The following is a 15,287-nucleotide window of genomic DNA, read 5'->3' on the forward strand; positions in this document are numbered from 1 at the left end:
TATATATATCTATATATATATCGATATCTATATATATATATATATATATATATATATATATATATATATATCGATATATATATCTATATATATATATATCTATATATATATATATCGATATATATATATAGATATATATATAGATATCGATATATATATAGATATCGATATATATATATATATATATATATATCGATATCTATATATATATATATATCTATATCGATAAATATATATATAGATCTATATATATATATATAGATATAGATAGATATAGATATATATAGATATATATATGAATCTAAATAAAGGGAACATTTTCCATCATGTGATTAAGATTCTTAGGAAACCCCATCAAAAACAAAAAACTACCAACAATTAAGGATATTACACCAAAAGCGGAAGTTACCTGTCAATGATTTATTATCAAACCTTATTAGAAGCTCTGACACACTCATCACTTGCTCCAGAGACTCATAACGACTTTAAAAAAAAATGCTTGATATGTTGGTCAATGATCAATTGAATGACAGCTATGCAGCCCAACACTGAAGATAATATCAAACCAGTAAACAAAACTAAAATTGCACTCAAGGCAACCACCAGGATTTGTATACATATAAAAACATCTCATCATTTATCCCATCACCTGTGTAGGTTTTACTTTCCTAAATACCTTTTAGTCAAAAGGAGAAAAGTCCAAATTGCTTTCTTTTTAAGCATGTGTGATTGGCATTTATCATATGTATTCATTACTAGTTCAATGTTTAACAACTACTGCTGCTATTTGTTAAAAACATCTCCAACCACCGTATTTTACAACTGATATCGCTCGTTTTAACAGATTAATGCAACAGCAAAAGAAACACTACAAATAAAGAAACGACTTAAGTAAAAACAGCAGTAATAATAATTAAAAAAAAAGAATTTTTGAAATAATTTATATCTTTGTATTCTCATGGACAATTGTGTTTAGAAATGAACCACTGGATCACTCTAAACATAGGCACAGTATTTAAACATAAAAAGGTTTAAAAAAAAAAAAGTATAAACAAGCCATCACTAGACCTTTGTTCTCTGTGGTCAAGAAGCAGTTAACATAAGTTATTTTGAGCGAAAGTGATGTTAAAAGAAGTGAATATCAAAAGAAAATACAACAAGATGACAAAATTAAAATTACGGCAGCAGCAGTAAATGTGAAGTTCCAAAGACTTTTTTTGTTTGTTTTTGCATACAATTGTATCCTTGCTCACATAATAGATGCTTGTAATTACTGTAAATATATATTGGCAATGGGAGTACGATTTATATGGTTAAAAGACTTGCCACTTAGCTCACAGTTACTCAATATATAGAACTTTATATATCTTCAGTTTTGGCAAAGAGATGGAAATATTTTCCTCTTGTGTGATTCAGAATGAAACATGAGTGGGGGTGGCTGGGGTCCTAAAATGACCGAGATAAACTCTAGAGTAACACCGAAGTCAAACCTCCAATGATTTGATTCGTTTCTATCCAAGGATGGTGAAAGAAACATTTTTTTTCTCTTCCTCCTCTTCCTTGTATTTGCCCCCGACACTGATTGTGGCGAGTCTGTTTTCTTTACAGTGTGTGATACACGTAATGGGGGCGGGCGGCGAGAGGGTTTAGAGCAGGTGGAGGGTTTGGAGTTAAGCAGGACTGGGATCCGGCTGCTCTCGGCTCAGACCATGGCACGGTATGGTCCCTGCATCTTGAGGAATTGGATGATGAAGGAGGGGCCCCCCGCGACTATCTGGGGCGGCAGGTGGCTGAGGGGACAGTTCTCGATGCTCATGATGGACAGCTTGCTGCAGAGGGCCAGCTCGAACGGTAGGCTGTGCAGGTTGGGATTGTCGTTGAGGTACAGTTCCTCCAGGTTCTCCAGTGTACCTGAGGACAGACATCAGTTACTGTTGGTAAAGGAAATCAAGGTCTGAAGTAAACAGCCGCGGGGCACTACATTAGGATTGGTCGGCTGGTTGGTCCTGCCGTCTGTCTTCCATAAAGCGCTCTGTCCGCCTGTCAGCAGCAGCTCCTGGGGAGCCGAGTGGACAGCGGCTTGCTAGCTGACAGCAGACATGTACTCAACCAAAATAGTCGGCTCCAAGAAATCAACAAAGTTTGTGTGTATTCATTCATTGATTTTATTTCCCTGCCAATCGAGGCGAGTGAGGGGAATCTGCCTGTAGTGGAACACAGACAGACTTAAAAGGGCCGTACCAAATGTCTTTTTATTTTTTACATTCAAAGCTACTTATAGAGGTTTCAAATGAAGCTTTAAATGCTCGTCATTGTTTTTGTCGTCATCACCCTAAAAGAAAAATCATTTTCACATGATTTAATCATATATAACGTCTGAGAACTGGTGTCAGGCAAGCGCTCTTTTGATAAACAGTAAAACCAATTAAATAGTCTTATCCACTAAAGATGTTTCAAATACTTAGAAATGTACATAAGTAGTCCCTTAAATGCTTTAGATAACAAGGATTGTTTTTACAAAGCTATGCAAAGGTTACGCCTTCTAAGGAAGCGTCATGACTTTTTAAGATATACTCTTGTCCTTTAATATGGTTTGTACGAACACCTTGACATCAAATGTAAAGGGAAATTACAGGAGTGATTTAAACAGACAGTAAAATTACACTAATCAATAAAAAATAATTGACAATTTGAGTGTTTTTTTTTTAAAGGGGCAGTACAGTTTCCAACTAAGTTATTCCGTCGAAGCCGTGATATTTTCTAGTATGTTTACCCAAACCTGCCCGACCCACGACTGGATTCTCGTTGTACAAATAGTACAATACTCACAATATCAGAGTAGCCTCGTCTATATCTCTGCAGAAACACCAGCTTTTAATAGAACAAATGTAAGAGAAAAAAATGTAGCTTTTGATTGAAGCTTCAAACTATTTGATATAGCCCTACTTTTTATTCTGCAATGATAAAATTACAGTGCAATTCAGTTGTTTTTAATGGCAACATCCCAAAAGCCACAGGTGTATTTAATTTCTGGGTCCCGTCTAAATAGTCCAACTTTAGCAGCTTCTTCCTTAATCTCTGATTTAACTCTTTACCTCACGGTGAAGCCACACTGGACCAATCACTCAGAGGAAGGGTCAGAGGTGGGCCAGACTGTTAAGCTTTTAAATCCTAACAGTTAAGTTTAGCTTGTATCAAGGAAGCAATGTTACACTTTGAACTAAACAAAGCAACAGCCAAATTGTAAAATTTAATTAATTTTCAATTATCTTTGATAACACAAAGAAAAATAGGTAATGGTACATATTAAAAGACCAAGTAGATGTTTAGTATGAACATACAATGTGCAAGTCACATATTGTCACCATAGAATACTGACTTGGTTGTCTTTATTATGGTTTTACTCCACTTCCTATTTAGTTTAATTTTACACGATTGAAATCAGTTTTGACTGAATTTTGTGCCAACGTTCAAGATCGTGGTCATACAGCTCAGCAGAAGAAATAATTTCCTTTTCCACTCATCTCCCCGATATACAGTTCACCCACAATGAAGCATCCCAGAATCAGCTCTGGCTCCCCACCATGACTAAAGGACACTGTCCTTTGAGGAGTAAAGTAACAACCAGCCCTTAACAGATTAGCTGCATATTACTGATCTGTTTGAGGGAAGTACTTACCTATCTCCTCTGGGAGGTGTTGCAGAAGGTTCTCCCCCAAACCAAGATGGGTCAGGTTGGTGAGGTGGCCGATGCCTCTGGGTAACGTGGTCAGCTGATTATTTGTCAACACCAATTTCTAATGAAAGAGTAAGAACACAATTTATAATGTGCTCTAAAGGTTTGTTGAAAGAAGAAAGGTATTTACCCATCGTACAATTACAATCAAACTAGTTATCACCCTCTTTTATCAACACAATTGTCCTCAGAATATACCTGTGGATGATTATCTAAGTAGTAGACAATTTATTACATGTTCCTTCACAACTAAAAACTATTTGAATAAAACTAAGGATCAGGTCCCCCATGTTGCTTCTACTATAATGATATTACATTTGAATGCATTTTGTTTGAATTGTCTTGATATCAATTGGGATTTTGCTTACTGATTCAAGTTGTCATAGGTTCATTACATAAATAAATTAAAAGCCAAAGTTTTTCTATATTTACAGCAACATTAGAGACATGCAACACCATCTGTTGCGGTGTATGATATTACCACAGGTGTAGCCCAAATCAGTTTTCCCCACTTCCAGGCCTCATCAGCTGTGAACTGAAGAGGAAATTTACCAAAAGCCTTTAAAAGTAAAAAGAAGCTAAAATTTCTAATAGATGTTGTTTCCCAATAAAACTTCAACATTCTGTCCCATTTAAAACCAAAGGCCTGATGTGTTGTGTGATGAGAGAACTGCATTTTTCAAAATCTTACCTGTATATCTTTTAGATAAGCAATTTCATTAGGTAGAGATTCCAATTTGTTTTCCTCCAAGTCAAGCTCCCGTAGCTTTCTCAAATTCCCAATACCATGTGGTAACTTCTTGAGGAGATTATTGGACAGTATTAACACCTGTGAAGACAACAACACAGTTTTTCAAAAGTAAAAGCAGGTCCAAAGTAACAGCCTGGCATCATGGCACTGCAAGAAAGCAAATTGGGCTGCACTACTAATATGCATGTTAAACAATGATTAAAGCATCTTGAGAAACAGAAAAGTGGATTATACTTGTCAGCTATAGTTGTAGAACTATATTTTACAATACAATACCATTTATGGAATGAGACTTTCTACTAAAATAAACTCAGTGGGTACTGCATTTGCAGGCCAAATTCCTATGTGTAAATAAAAGACTCACCTCCAAAGAAACTAAGCCACAGACGTCCTCTGGGATCTTTGTCAGCTGATTGGTTGCCAGGTTAAGCTCAACCATGCTAGTCCACGTGCCAAAGTCCAACGGCAGAGACGTTAACTGGTTGTCCTGAAGAAGACAATGTCATACCCTTATTACCAAAACAAGTGACAATTCAGAGTCAACACAAGGACTGTGCTTTACAAGAGGCTAAGTCGACCAGTGCACTTTGACAGCTCTGTTACCTGGCACTGGAAAACCATGTTACCAGTGGAGAGTCAAACTACACCCAGTTTGGACACCCAGTTGTGTTCATGTCTGGCTTCGGGCCAATACAAACTTTAACACAATCAGCCGTAGTATAAAAGCAAATACGCTTTTCTTCGACATGGTTCCACTCCATGGGGTTGAATTTAAGCGGCACAACTGGCATTTAACAGATACGATAAGATGGAGACTACCTGCATATTATATGCAAATTTAGCACGTAATTTTTTTGCACTACTTCTTCCCATTGTGATGAAGAGATTTCTTCCCCAGCTTCAAGAATTACTCAAAAAAGAAAAAAAAAGGTATGCACGACATAGCTTCTTTAAAATAAATGATGACCTACTAACACCTCAGATTTACATTCCTCACTATGTATGAGTTGTTAAGATTAAAAATGATATTTCTTATGTGAATAATTATTGTTCCTGACAAGGTATAAGGAGATCAAATTCAATCTCACATGTTCCCAAAGGCCTTTTTTTTGGCATATTACAGCAATATATGAAAACATTTTATTTATTTTTTAAACAACAATAATGATGGGAGAAAATTTACATTTAGAACATTTAAAATCGGCTGATTTAGGAATTTACCTCACTAATTTTACAGACAAAATTATAATTACCTTCATGTTAAGCTTGCTTAAGACTTTGGCCCTGGAGAAGATGCCAAAGGGGATCTTGTTGATGCGGTTGTGCTCCATGTTGAGGGAATAGATGGTGGAGAACTGGGACGGTCCACCCACAGGGTACGACTGGAAGCAGTTCCTCGCCAGTGTTAGACTAGTCAAGTTGACTAAACTTGACAGTAGGCCCTGGTCAAGCACAACAAATGGTAAATGGACTTGTAGGATGCTTTTCTAGTCTTCCAACCACTCTTTAACACTACATGTCATCATTCACCCATCAGAACCCTCTAACCATTCATGCACTGAAGGCAAAGATTTTAAGACCTCTTGTTTTAAAAGCATATCAAAACTAAATCTTTGTAGAAATCCTCTGACACCGTAACAGTGTTACAATAAATGAACTATTTGTGGTGTCATAAAACTCATCAGTGCATAACCATGCACCTGCAACAACTTGCAGAGCCTTCCTGCTTTACGTGCAAGCCGTGATGACGGAATTTTCTCGCGCCGGCTTCATTGCGGCGAGTACACATCAAGCTTCAGGTGGAGTTCTCATGCTGGCTCGTTCTTTCATGTTCTCTCATCAGTTAACTAATATACATTTAGCTGGAGTCAACATGCTCTCTCTTTTTTCACCTAATCAGTAAAATAAACATAATGTTGGTAGCCTTGTATGTCATATTTAATGTTTTTAGTAGACTACAAATATAGTTTACGACCTGCCTGTGGGTACCAACCAAGTCTAAGAGAATGCCTGCACTAAAAACTTTGGTCATAGGTTAGTTCTATGAGAGGCAAACGGGTATTTTAGATGAGTATGTATATTGGAGCATAGGTACAGAGGGCTTGTTTGTCAATTTGTTTTTGTATTTTCAAGAGCATTGCAGGAATTAGCTGATTTCAGTATAATAGAGAATACGACTGCAAGTGATGATTATGATATTTGTCCTTACATAGCAATTGTATTCTAAATGTATACTTTACATGTCTAAACTTACCTCTGGCAACACCGAAATGTTGTTGTTTTCAAGGTTTAGCTCTTCCAGTTCTCGACATTTGGCTAATGTTCTGGGGATGGCTGACAATCTATTGTATCGCAGACCTAAGCGATTTATGCTTGCAAGGTTGCCTATAATGACAAAAGACAAAAGTATCTATGGTCAAATGTTTTACTTTAAAAAAACAATAACTCTGCTTTTGAGTCCTAAAATAATAATACATTACCTATAGTCTCCGGGAGGTCCAAGAGCTCATTGTGCTGCAAGTCGAGGTTGGTGATCTGTGTGCAATTCCCAATCTCCTTCGGTAGGTGTTCCAGCTGGTTATGGGCAACATCCAGAGTTATGAGGTTGCATAGCTCCCCTGCAGAAAGATGAACACCAAATTCAGATATTCAGCCAATTCAAGTTAAAAGCACTTACAGTAACCAACCCTTTGCTGTACTGAAGACATGCATTTATTGATCTTATTCCAAACGAAAAACAAATCAAAATGGCACTGGCTCAAAGCTTTCGAAAAGTTTCATTGCCAGAACTCTCTTGCTGTACAATTAGACCGTACACAAGATACAACCCAGGCCTCAAGACTAGGACCAAATAGTTGCATATGCGATAATCATTTGTGAGTGGAGTTAACGGTTCACATGGTGAGTGCATGATCAATATTGGTGTCCCCGAGTAGTAAGAGTAGTTGAGACTGATTAAACGGCAAGTGCAAGTATGTAGCAGGAAAAAAGTGTTAAGTGCTTCAGTGAATGTACTTTGCTACGTTCCACCAGTTAATACCAAGCTGTACCAAAAAGGTCTTACTGCATAGTTTGTGCTCACCTATCTCCGCGGGCAGCTGCTTAATCTTGTTCTCACGAATGCTGAGCATAGTGAGCTTGGATAGGTTTCGGATGTCCTTCTCCACTGTGGTGATGCGGTTGAAGCGCAGGTACAGCGTGGTCAGAGATGTCAGCCGGTAGACAACGGCTGGTATCTCTCTCAGCTTGTTGTGCCGGAGGTCGAGCATTCGAAGCTTCTTAAGAGAGTCCAGGGAGTCAGGCAAACTGGTCAGGGAGTTCTCACTGAGGGCCAAAGTGACCAGGCCTGATAGGCAACCCACCTCAGCTGGCAAGCTCTGCAGCTTGTTGCTGTACAAGTAGAGTTCAGCCAGCTGTGTCAACTCCTTAATGGAGGTGGGCAAGATGTGAATGGACCGTTTAGATAGGTCCAGTCTCATAGAGTTCTCCTCCCGGCACTTATTGAGCTCTTTGATCACCTCGGCGTTGCTGGACTTCTTGCGCGTACCTGCTGCCGGGTTCGGCCGCTTTATCGTGTTGTCAACAGAGAAGGCAACACCCGGTGTTGAGCTGCTGGTGTCCTTCTTTCCTTCTTTGGGATCTTTCCCTTTGGTCTTCGTTTCTTTGCCACCATCCTTGACTAAGCCGGCTAGAGCCCTGGCCTCTTTTTCCCTTTCTTTCCCCGCTGGACCACCTTTGGGGTCCTTTTCTTTCGAATCTTTTTCTTTGCCTAAAGTACTACTCATGTCGACGTTATCGAGCCTCCTGCAGAGTTGCTCATGGGAGTCTCTCTTGTCAGGTTATTTATTCAAGAAAAAAGGGACACAGTCAGCCAAGGAGGCTTTTAAAAAAAACATCCCTATACAGGCCTACACATTTATGATTATCCCGGAAATAAAGGCCTTGTGATCCAAAGTTTTTTGATACTTTGTTCCTTTGTTAAAATGCCATGGGGAAAAAAATCCTTTGAAGTAGCTGGACTGTGGCACCCGTGGGCCACATGCTTTAGTGTTTGAACTGCATACAATCCCAGAACCTTCGAATATAAATTCTGTCAGGCTGCAAAGGTTGTCAAGGTTTTTTTAATCCCTCGAAGATTTGCTGTGGGGGGAAATAAAAATACAATTTAGTTTACATTTACAATTTTATTTTCACATTTAACAAACATGAGTTTTAACAGTTGATAGGTATGCCTAGAAAAGTTTCGGGTCTATAAATTTGTCAGTGCTTCTATAATTTCAGACTATTATTTTCTGCCAATTTCCAGTGAGAAATAAACTGATCTGTTCCAAAGAGAACTAAAGGAACCAAACCATTTTTTAATCTGGATTTTCTGTCTTTGTTCATCAAAAACATAGAATGTTTCTTATAGACAGTGCTCACAACAATTTATAGTAAACACGGTCTGAGTGTGGGGAACACACTAGGGCTGCAACTAACGATTATTTGAATAATCGATTAATTTTTTATTTTTTTTTAAATCAGATAAAAACTTTTTTTTTTCTCAAAAAGCATTCATTTGCAACCTTGTATTACAGTGCAAACATTCTTTATGAATAATTTATTAAAAAAATAAAGAAATACAAATAAAAAAATTTAACAGGAATGTCAGAACTTGTTCTCTACACTCACAGAAGCACACACTCACACCAGATACTTAACTTTACTTAAACAAAAGTTATTAATTAGATATCGAACCACCAATCCAAGCAACACTTCCGGACTGTTGAACGCAGGTTGGCGTTCTGCACCTCAGAGGAGATATTTACACATCGTTTCTCTTGAAGCCACCACGGTATTTTAAAACGAAGAAACATTTCAATAAGACGTTATCTGTATGAATGACTAGCTCGCGAGCTGAAGTAGTCAACAATTTTATTATCTGTATGTAGTCAACAACTTAATGTTACATCTAAACATTAATATTATATCTAATTTAACAGAAATAATTACAAATGCATACTCTTAAATCCAGCCATTATTTTACTTAAAGAGAAGGTAATGTGTATTATTAAACAGAACGTTTTTGAAAAATGTGACTATGTAAATTAAATGAATAAATTAAAAGAAAATGCAGTTTCTAATTCAGTTTATTCGGGAGTCAAATTATGTCAATCAAAAGAGCCAAGATATTATATTCTTGTCATATAAATAAATACACACACGTTAAGGGACATTACCTGATTATTAAACCACTTGTTTTAGCTCATTTACATCTCTGTTAACGTCATTGTTGGTCAGTTAGTTCATGTGTTAGGGTCCTGATTATATTAATTAATGTGTTAGGGTTCTGATTATATTACTCAATGTCTTAGGGTTCTGATTATATTATTCAATGTCTTAGGGTCCTGCTCATATTGGGCTCTTAGCTTTATTTTTCTGGGCCTTAATTTCAGATGTGAGTGGTACATTTGCTCTAAGAATCTATGCTTTGTCTCAAAGTGGCGCTTCACATCATTGCTTTTGAAGTCACTGAACATGACATACTGCTTTTGAACTGGTTGTGTGAATAATAAACATAACAGTCTGTCCATTCTTGTTGAAAGGGGTTGGTTAAGTGGTCCATATTTATCTTTTTGGAGCGCCAAGTGAAATAACTTCTCTGACTAATGTACTTTTTCCAACGATCTGGTTTCTCCTGTTGCTTCTGTGTGTGTGTGTGTGTGTGTGTGTGTGTGTGTGTGTGTGTGTGTGTGTGTGTGTGTGTGTGTGTGTGTGTGTGTGTGTGTGTGTGTGTGTGTGTGTGTGTCACTCGAGGGCGGAGCTTAACGGAATACACACATGTGATTGGTCGAGTCGGATCACGTGAGTGCATTTACAAGGCGTGTGGTTGGTCAATTGGCGATTGAGCCATCAACAGTTAGTAATAATAATTGGTTTTCAGTCCAGGGTCCAGAGACAACGGCATCAGGGTCCAGACACGTGCAGTAGATGGTTTGTTACTATGCAAATGTTTGATTGGTTTGCAATAATGTAATGCATATTGTCTTAAACACCTGTGTATTTGTTGTTTATGTGGAAATTACATAGATTTGACACTGCTGAAAATGTTTAGAGAATAAAGTGACCGTCCATCATCATCACAACTAAAGTTGTAAAAGTATGAGATGCTATGATAAACATCTCAGGAATTTCTAGGTTTCACACTGAGATGATTATTGTTGTGCTTATGATCAGTTACAATAATCCTAAAATGTTAGCAGCAGCAGCTGCATGTTAAATAAACACAATGTGGGTGCACGAGAGAGTAGTTAGACTCCTATCTGTACTTTCAACTAACTAACAAACACTCACGTATGTTAGCTTTACCAATACTGTAGATAAGCAAACGCCCAGGATATTTTTGTAGCGTTACAACCCTAAAAACAAAAAACATGACAACAATGTCTGCTGAATTGGAATCATTGCAAACACTTTTTGATGGAATAGTTTTGGTTAGGATGAACCCAATTATTTTCCAATTCGTCTTTTCCCTGTTAGGCAGCATTCAAGTATTCCCCACTTAGCTGTGTTTAAAAAAAACAAAAAACCCTAATGCACATCAATGACAAATAATGTGGGAAATCAAACAGCCATAAGGAGTTTCAAATACTTAAGCTGAACAAAGTGCAGCAATAGGTGATGTGTGCAGAGACACACCATTGGCAGGTTCCTCGTTTGTCTATTTTAGCAGCATTTTGCATGTGAACCACACCTCTAAATGCAAACTGGATTCAGTAAAAAAACAAACACAATTAAAACAACAAAAGGAACCTTATTCCCTGGTAATATCCTTCTTTGTTCATGAAATAGAGAAGAAATTACTTCAACAGGTTGGGTGGGTTGTCAGTACCACGATTTGCCAGTCCAAGAGAATCTGTTGAGTGTACTGCACATAACCTCACACCAACTTACCCCTACTAAACAAACATGGCCCAGCGGGTGTCGACATTACTACAGCCCCACCTTAACATGCATTTAGCTATGTAGCCGTCCCGTATAAAGCCTGTAACAAAACAATCACATTGAATACTTAAGTCTCAAAAGGCATCCAGACAAAACTCTTGATTTTCACTCAACAATCTCAGCCATAATGGCATTGTCTCCATTTAGTCTCTGTTGCCCCTCTATGTGACTAGCTTCCCTGCACTAGTACAGGCTAAGCTGTGACAAAAAGAGAGGCAGGTTTGGTTCAGGATCACAGCAGAGGGAAAAGGTTAGGACTGCTGAGCGTAATCTTTAGAAGTGGCCTTCAAAGCCTGAAGTCCCCACAACAACAGGTCATATGACCTTTTGGGTAAAAGAAATGTTGGGTCAATAGCAGCACCCCGAACGTGACAGAATGCCTGACAGTGTGTTCTGTAAATAAAAAAAGGGTATCCGCTGCTCTCTCACACCATCATAAATAAGGTTAACATGAAACACTGACCGTAATGGGCATACCAGAGTACAAAATGATTATTAACATACAATGAGAATAACCAGGCCAGCCCAACTGCTGGAGCTATCTAAAACAAACTGCAAGCAACTTCCTTTTATGGTTGTACTCTCCAAGTCTCTGTTCTTGTACATCATATGGTTTATAGCAAAATGTAAGCATTATCTGTGTAGGTTTATTTTTGTATTTAAAATAAAAGGTCTACTATTTCTGCTTAAACCTAAGAATATACCAAACAAGAGCAGAAGAAACATTCAACACAAATTGTACATTTTACAAATAGTACTGACATTTATGACAATCACAATCAATATTGAAGGTTTAGGAAAAAATAAAATAAAGAATCCACTTGCAGGAGCTCTTGATCATTGATTGTCCAGATCATGAGGCATATGCTTAGTTGTAGCTAATAAATTCATGCAGACATTTCTGCAAAACAGCACAGCCAAATCCATCGAACAATGTCAATTAAAGAGGCAAGTGCTAGGATCAAACTTGCAGGCAATTAAAGAGTTCTATTACATTAATACTAATAATTTATAAGATACAAATATGAGATTTAACTTATGCAGCTTCGAAGAACAGCTAATGCATGTCCATCATTCACATGAACACCACCATAAAGTGCTACTACACACTTCATGGCACTTGCAACCCATATAAAAACTAATGAAGTTTCCATTAAGCATATCTTGGCCCCTCTGACAATGCGAGTGCATAGGCTCAACTCTGTTCTCCTGCTTGTGTTTGTCCATTACAATCCCTTTTGAATTCAATGAGAAACGCACAACTGTAAGCATATCAGAGACAAATGTCACAAATAGAGGTGCCTCTGATATGTCAAAATACACGAACGATTTGACAACTCAGCTTCTGTATTTTCTGATTGACAGTATGCTACTACCGCAGTGCAAGACATTACAAAATATAACCTGGCATGCCAGTGAAAGTAGTTATCTGTGTAATATTAGGAGGGGGATGGCAAACCAGAGGTGAACTGGCATCTATCCGCTAACGTTACTCCACAGGACGCAGCTAACAGTTAGCTTGATGGCTCAATCCTACCTCAAATCCTTGGGCACAGATTATCGACCAAACGATAACGTTACCAGATCTGGACATCAAGCAGCCTTTTGAGATTAATACATGTATTATACAATATGGTGACCCAGGTAAACCACATAATATGGGTTGGTATCACTGTGGTGTCACACAAAAAACGTTATCTTGACGGGAAAAGTGATCATGCTAACTAAACGTTAGGTTGTTAACCTCTCAGCAACTAACCTCGTTAGCAAACTCACGGAGGGTGAACATGTTAAATGTTAAAATAAATATTGCGAAATCAGCCTCGAGAGTGACTGGGAGAATATATATAACGTTACAATGCATATCTCAAGCGACTACTCATTAAAAAAAGAGGGTGGGGGGATAAACACACTGGCTGCGCTAAACTAAAACCACTGACAACTAGGCAGGAAATAAAAGCAGCTTAGCTAAACGTCAACAGCAAAGCAAACGTCAGTGATGCCAGACGGCTAACTTGCTAACGTCAGCTAGCCAGTTAGCCTGCAAGCTAACGGCTTTTTAAACAAGCGACATGACAATTAAAACGAGAAAATGTCACGTTAACGGCTACTGTGGCGTAATAAAGCAAACATGTATTGCTTCTCGTCGTATACGGCACTGATGGTCTCGGGAATTTCCCCTGACATATTTACTCATATCCAGCGGTTAGCTTTAAGCCGAGCTAGCCGTGTGTAGGCCCGAGCAGAGCGGCTGTCGCGGACCGACCTATCAGCCGCGAGTCGTACCGAGAGGGGAAATCTCTGCTGCAGCCAGCTGAACTCAATCGGGCATCAGACACCCGGGACAGAACAGCCGGTTGGACGCGTTGGGTATCCCGGCTTAGCGGCTACTTAAGGCACACAGGGTGCGAACTAACTGCAGCGCAATATACGAGTCCTGTTCCCGTATTGAATATTAGCCGAGTAAAAAAAGAAAACACTCTGAAAAACAGCGGCCATTCCGAAGCTGAACAAAAGAGTGCGTTCGTACTCACCGCCGCAAAATGACACTTAAACGTTACACGCGCCGCGACAAGAGCGGGATAAGTGTTTTGTCTCCAGAGATGTGCGTAACGGTGCTATGGGGGCAAAGCGTCCACTGTTAAGTGATAATAATATCACTGTTTTACCTTCAGAGGTGTGACTCCGCCATCCTTGCTGCTTCCTCCTCTTTTCCTACACTACTGCTCTGCTCCCTCCCTCCCCTGCCACCAAACTGCGTCATTCGCACGCCTAACCAATGTTATCACGAGACTTTGAAATACAATCAAATATTCGCGGATAAACATTGGCTTAATTTACATAATATATTTACACAAGGAATGGACTTGTGCGTGTCGGATTTGTAAGAAATAATAAAGTAATACAAGTAAAAGTCCTACGTTTAAAATGTTATTGAAAGATCCCCTACAGACCTGACAGACATACAATAGATAGATAGATAGATAGATAGATAGATAGATAGATAGATAGATAGATATTTTAGGATGGGTGGGGGGTGGGTGTTTGTGGCAGCAGCAAGCAAAGTTACATAAGAGACATATATGAGTATGAAAAATACTCAATACTGTAAATACATTACAACACAATTGCAAGGTGTATTACATTTTAAGAAAATACAATAAAGAAAGTGCAAAAATGCAGAGTATGTATAGTGTATATAAAGTATATATAAAGTGCATACAGTGAAATAGAAGAATGTACAGGTAAATTCTGATATCTACATTTCACTGATTGAAATGTATAGATATCTGAATATGCAAAAGATTTGTTTTTAATAAAACATTATATTCTATGAAGTAGTTCGTAAATGTAGCTGTACAATACATATATGAGTAAACAGTACAACGTTTTCTTAGAAATGTAGTGGGACATAAGAATAAAGTGGCGTAAACTGGAGGTAAAAAAAAACATACATTGTATATATCTTTACTACATGCTCTTAAACAAACGTATTACTACAAACAATATGCAAAACTCCTATTTAAACAGATGAACGGTGAAAAAGCCAAACATCAAAGTCGTGATTCTGAGTTTCGTTGCTCTGTGAGCCGCCTGTAGGTGGCAGTAAAGCACTGTGGCTACAAATTATGGCGAAGAAAGAAGGCTGTGGTATGAAAGATGGCACAGTCAGGTCTAGATCCAGAAGGTGGCAGCAATGCATGATAACAAAAATCGACTGCCGTAAAACACCAACAAAGAAGAAGATGACGCGAAGGAAATGCTCACGTGATTCTCGTTGACTTGACAACCGTTTAAATCTCTTCCTCGTACTGA

General features: G+C 38.3%; 1 protein-coding gene across 2 annotated transcripts; it reads right to left on the minus strand.

Annotated features, from left to right (window-relative positions):
• Window positions 1-327: 327 nt before the first annotated feature.
• shoc2 (SHOC2 leucine rich repeat scaffold protein) lies at window positions 328-14,200 on the minus strand. Of its 2 annotated transcripts, none has more exons than XM_068592614.1 (9): window positions 14,141-14,200; window positions 7,570-8,627; window positions 6,968-7,105; window positions 6,742-6,872; window positions 5,741-5,929; window positions 4,852-4,974; window positions 4,428-4,565; window positions 3,680-3,797; window positions 328-1,911 (listed from the first exon to the last, which is right to left on the minus strand). In XM_068592614.1, the coding sequence occupies exons 2-9, from the start codon at window positions 8,270-8,272 to the stop codon at window positions 1,703-1,705; spliced, it is 1,749 nt and encodes a 582-aa protein (XP_068448715.1). In that variant the 5' UTR covers window positions 8,273-8,627; window positions 14,141-14,200; the 3' UTR covers window positions 328-1,702. The 2 variants fall into 2 exon arrangements, with proteins under 2 accessions (XP_068448715.1, XP_068448716.1); XM_068592615.1 differs by lacking the exon at window positions 14,141-14,200 and adding an exon at window positions 14,006-14,082.
• Window positions 14,201-15,287: the final 1,087 nt, after the last annotated feature.

Source organism: Clinocottus analis, unplaced genomic scaffold (assembly GCF_023055335.1).
Source record: "Clinocottus analis isolate CAN_PGR_092001 unplaced genomic scaffold, fCliAna1.0.p SCAF_27, whole genome shotgun sequence".
NCBI lineage: Eukaryota > Metazoa > Chordata > Actinopteri > Perciformes > Cottidae > Clinocottus > Clinocottus analis.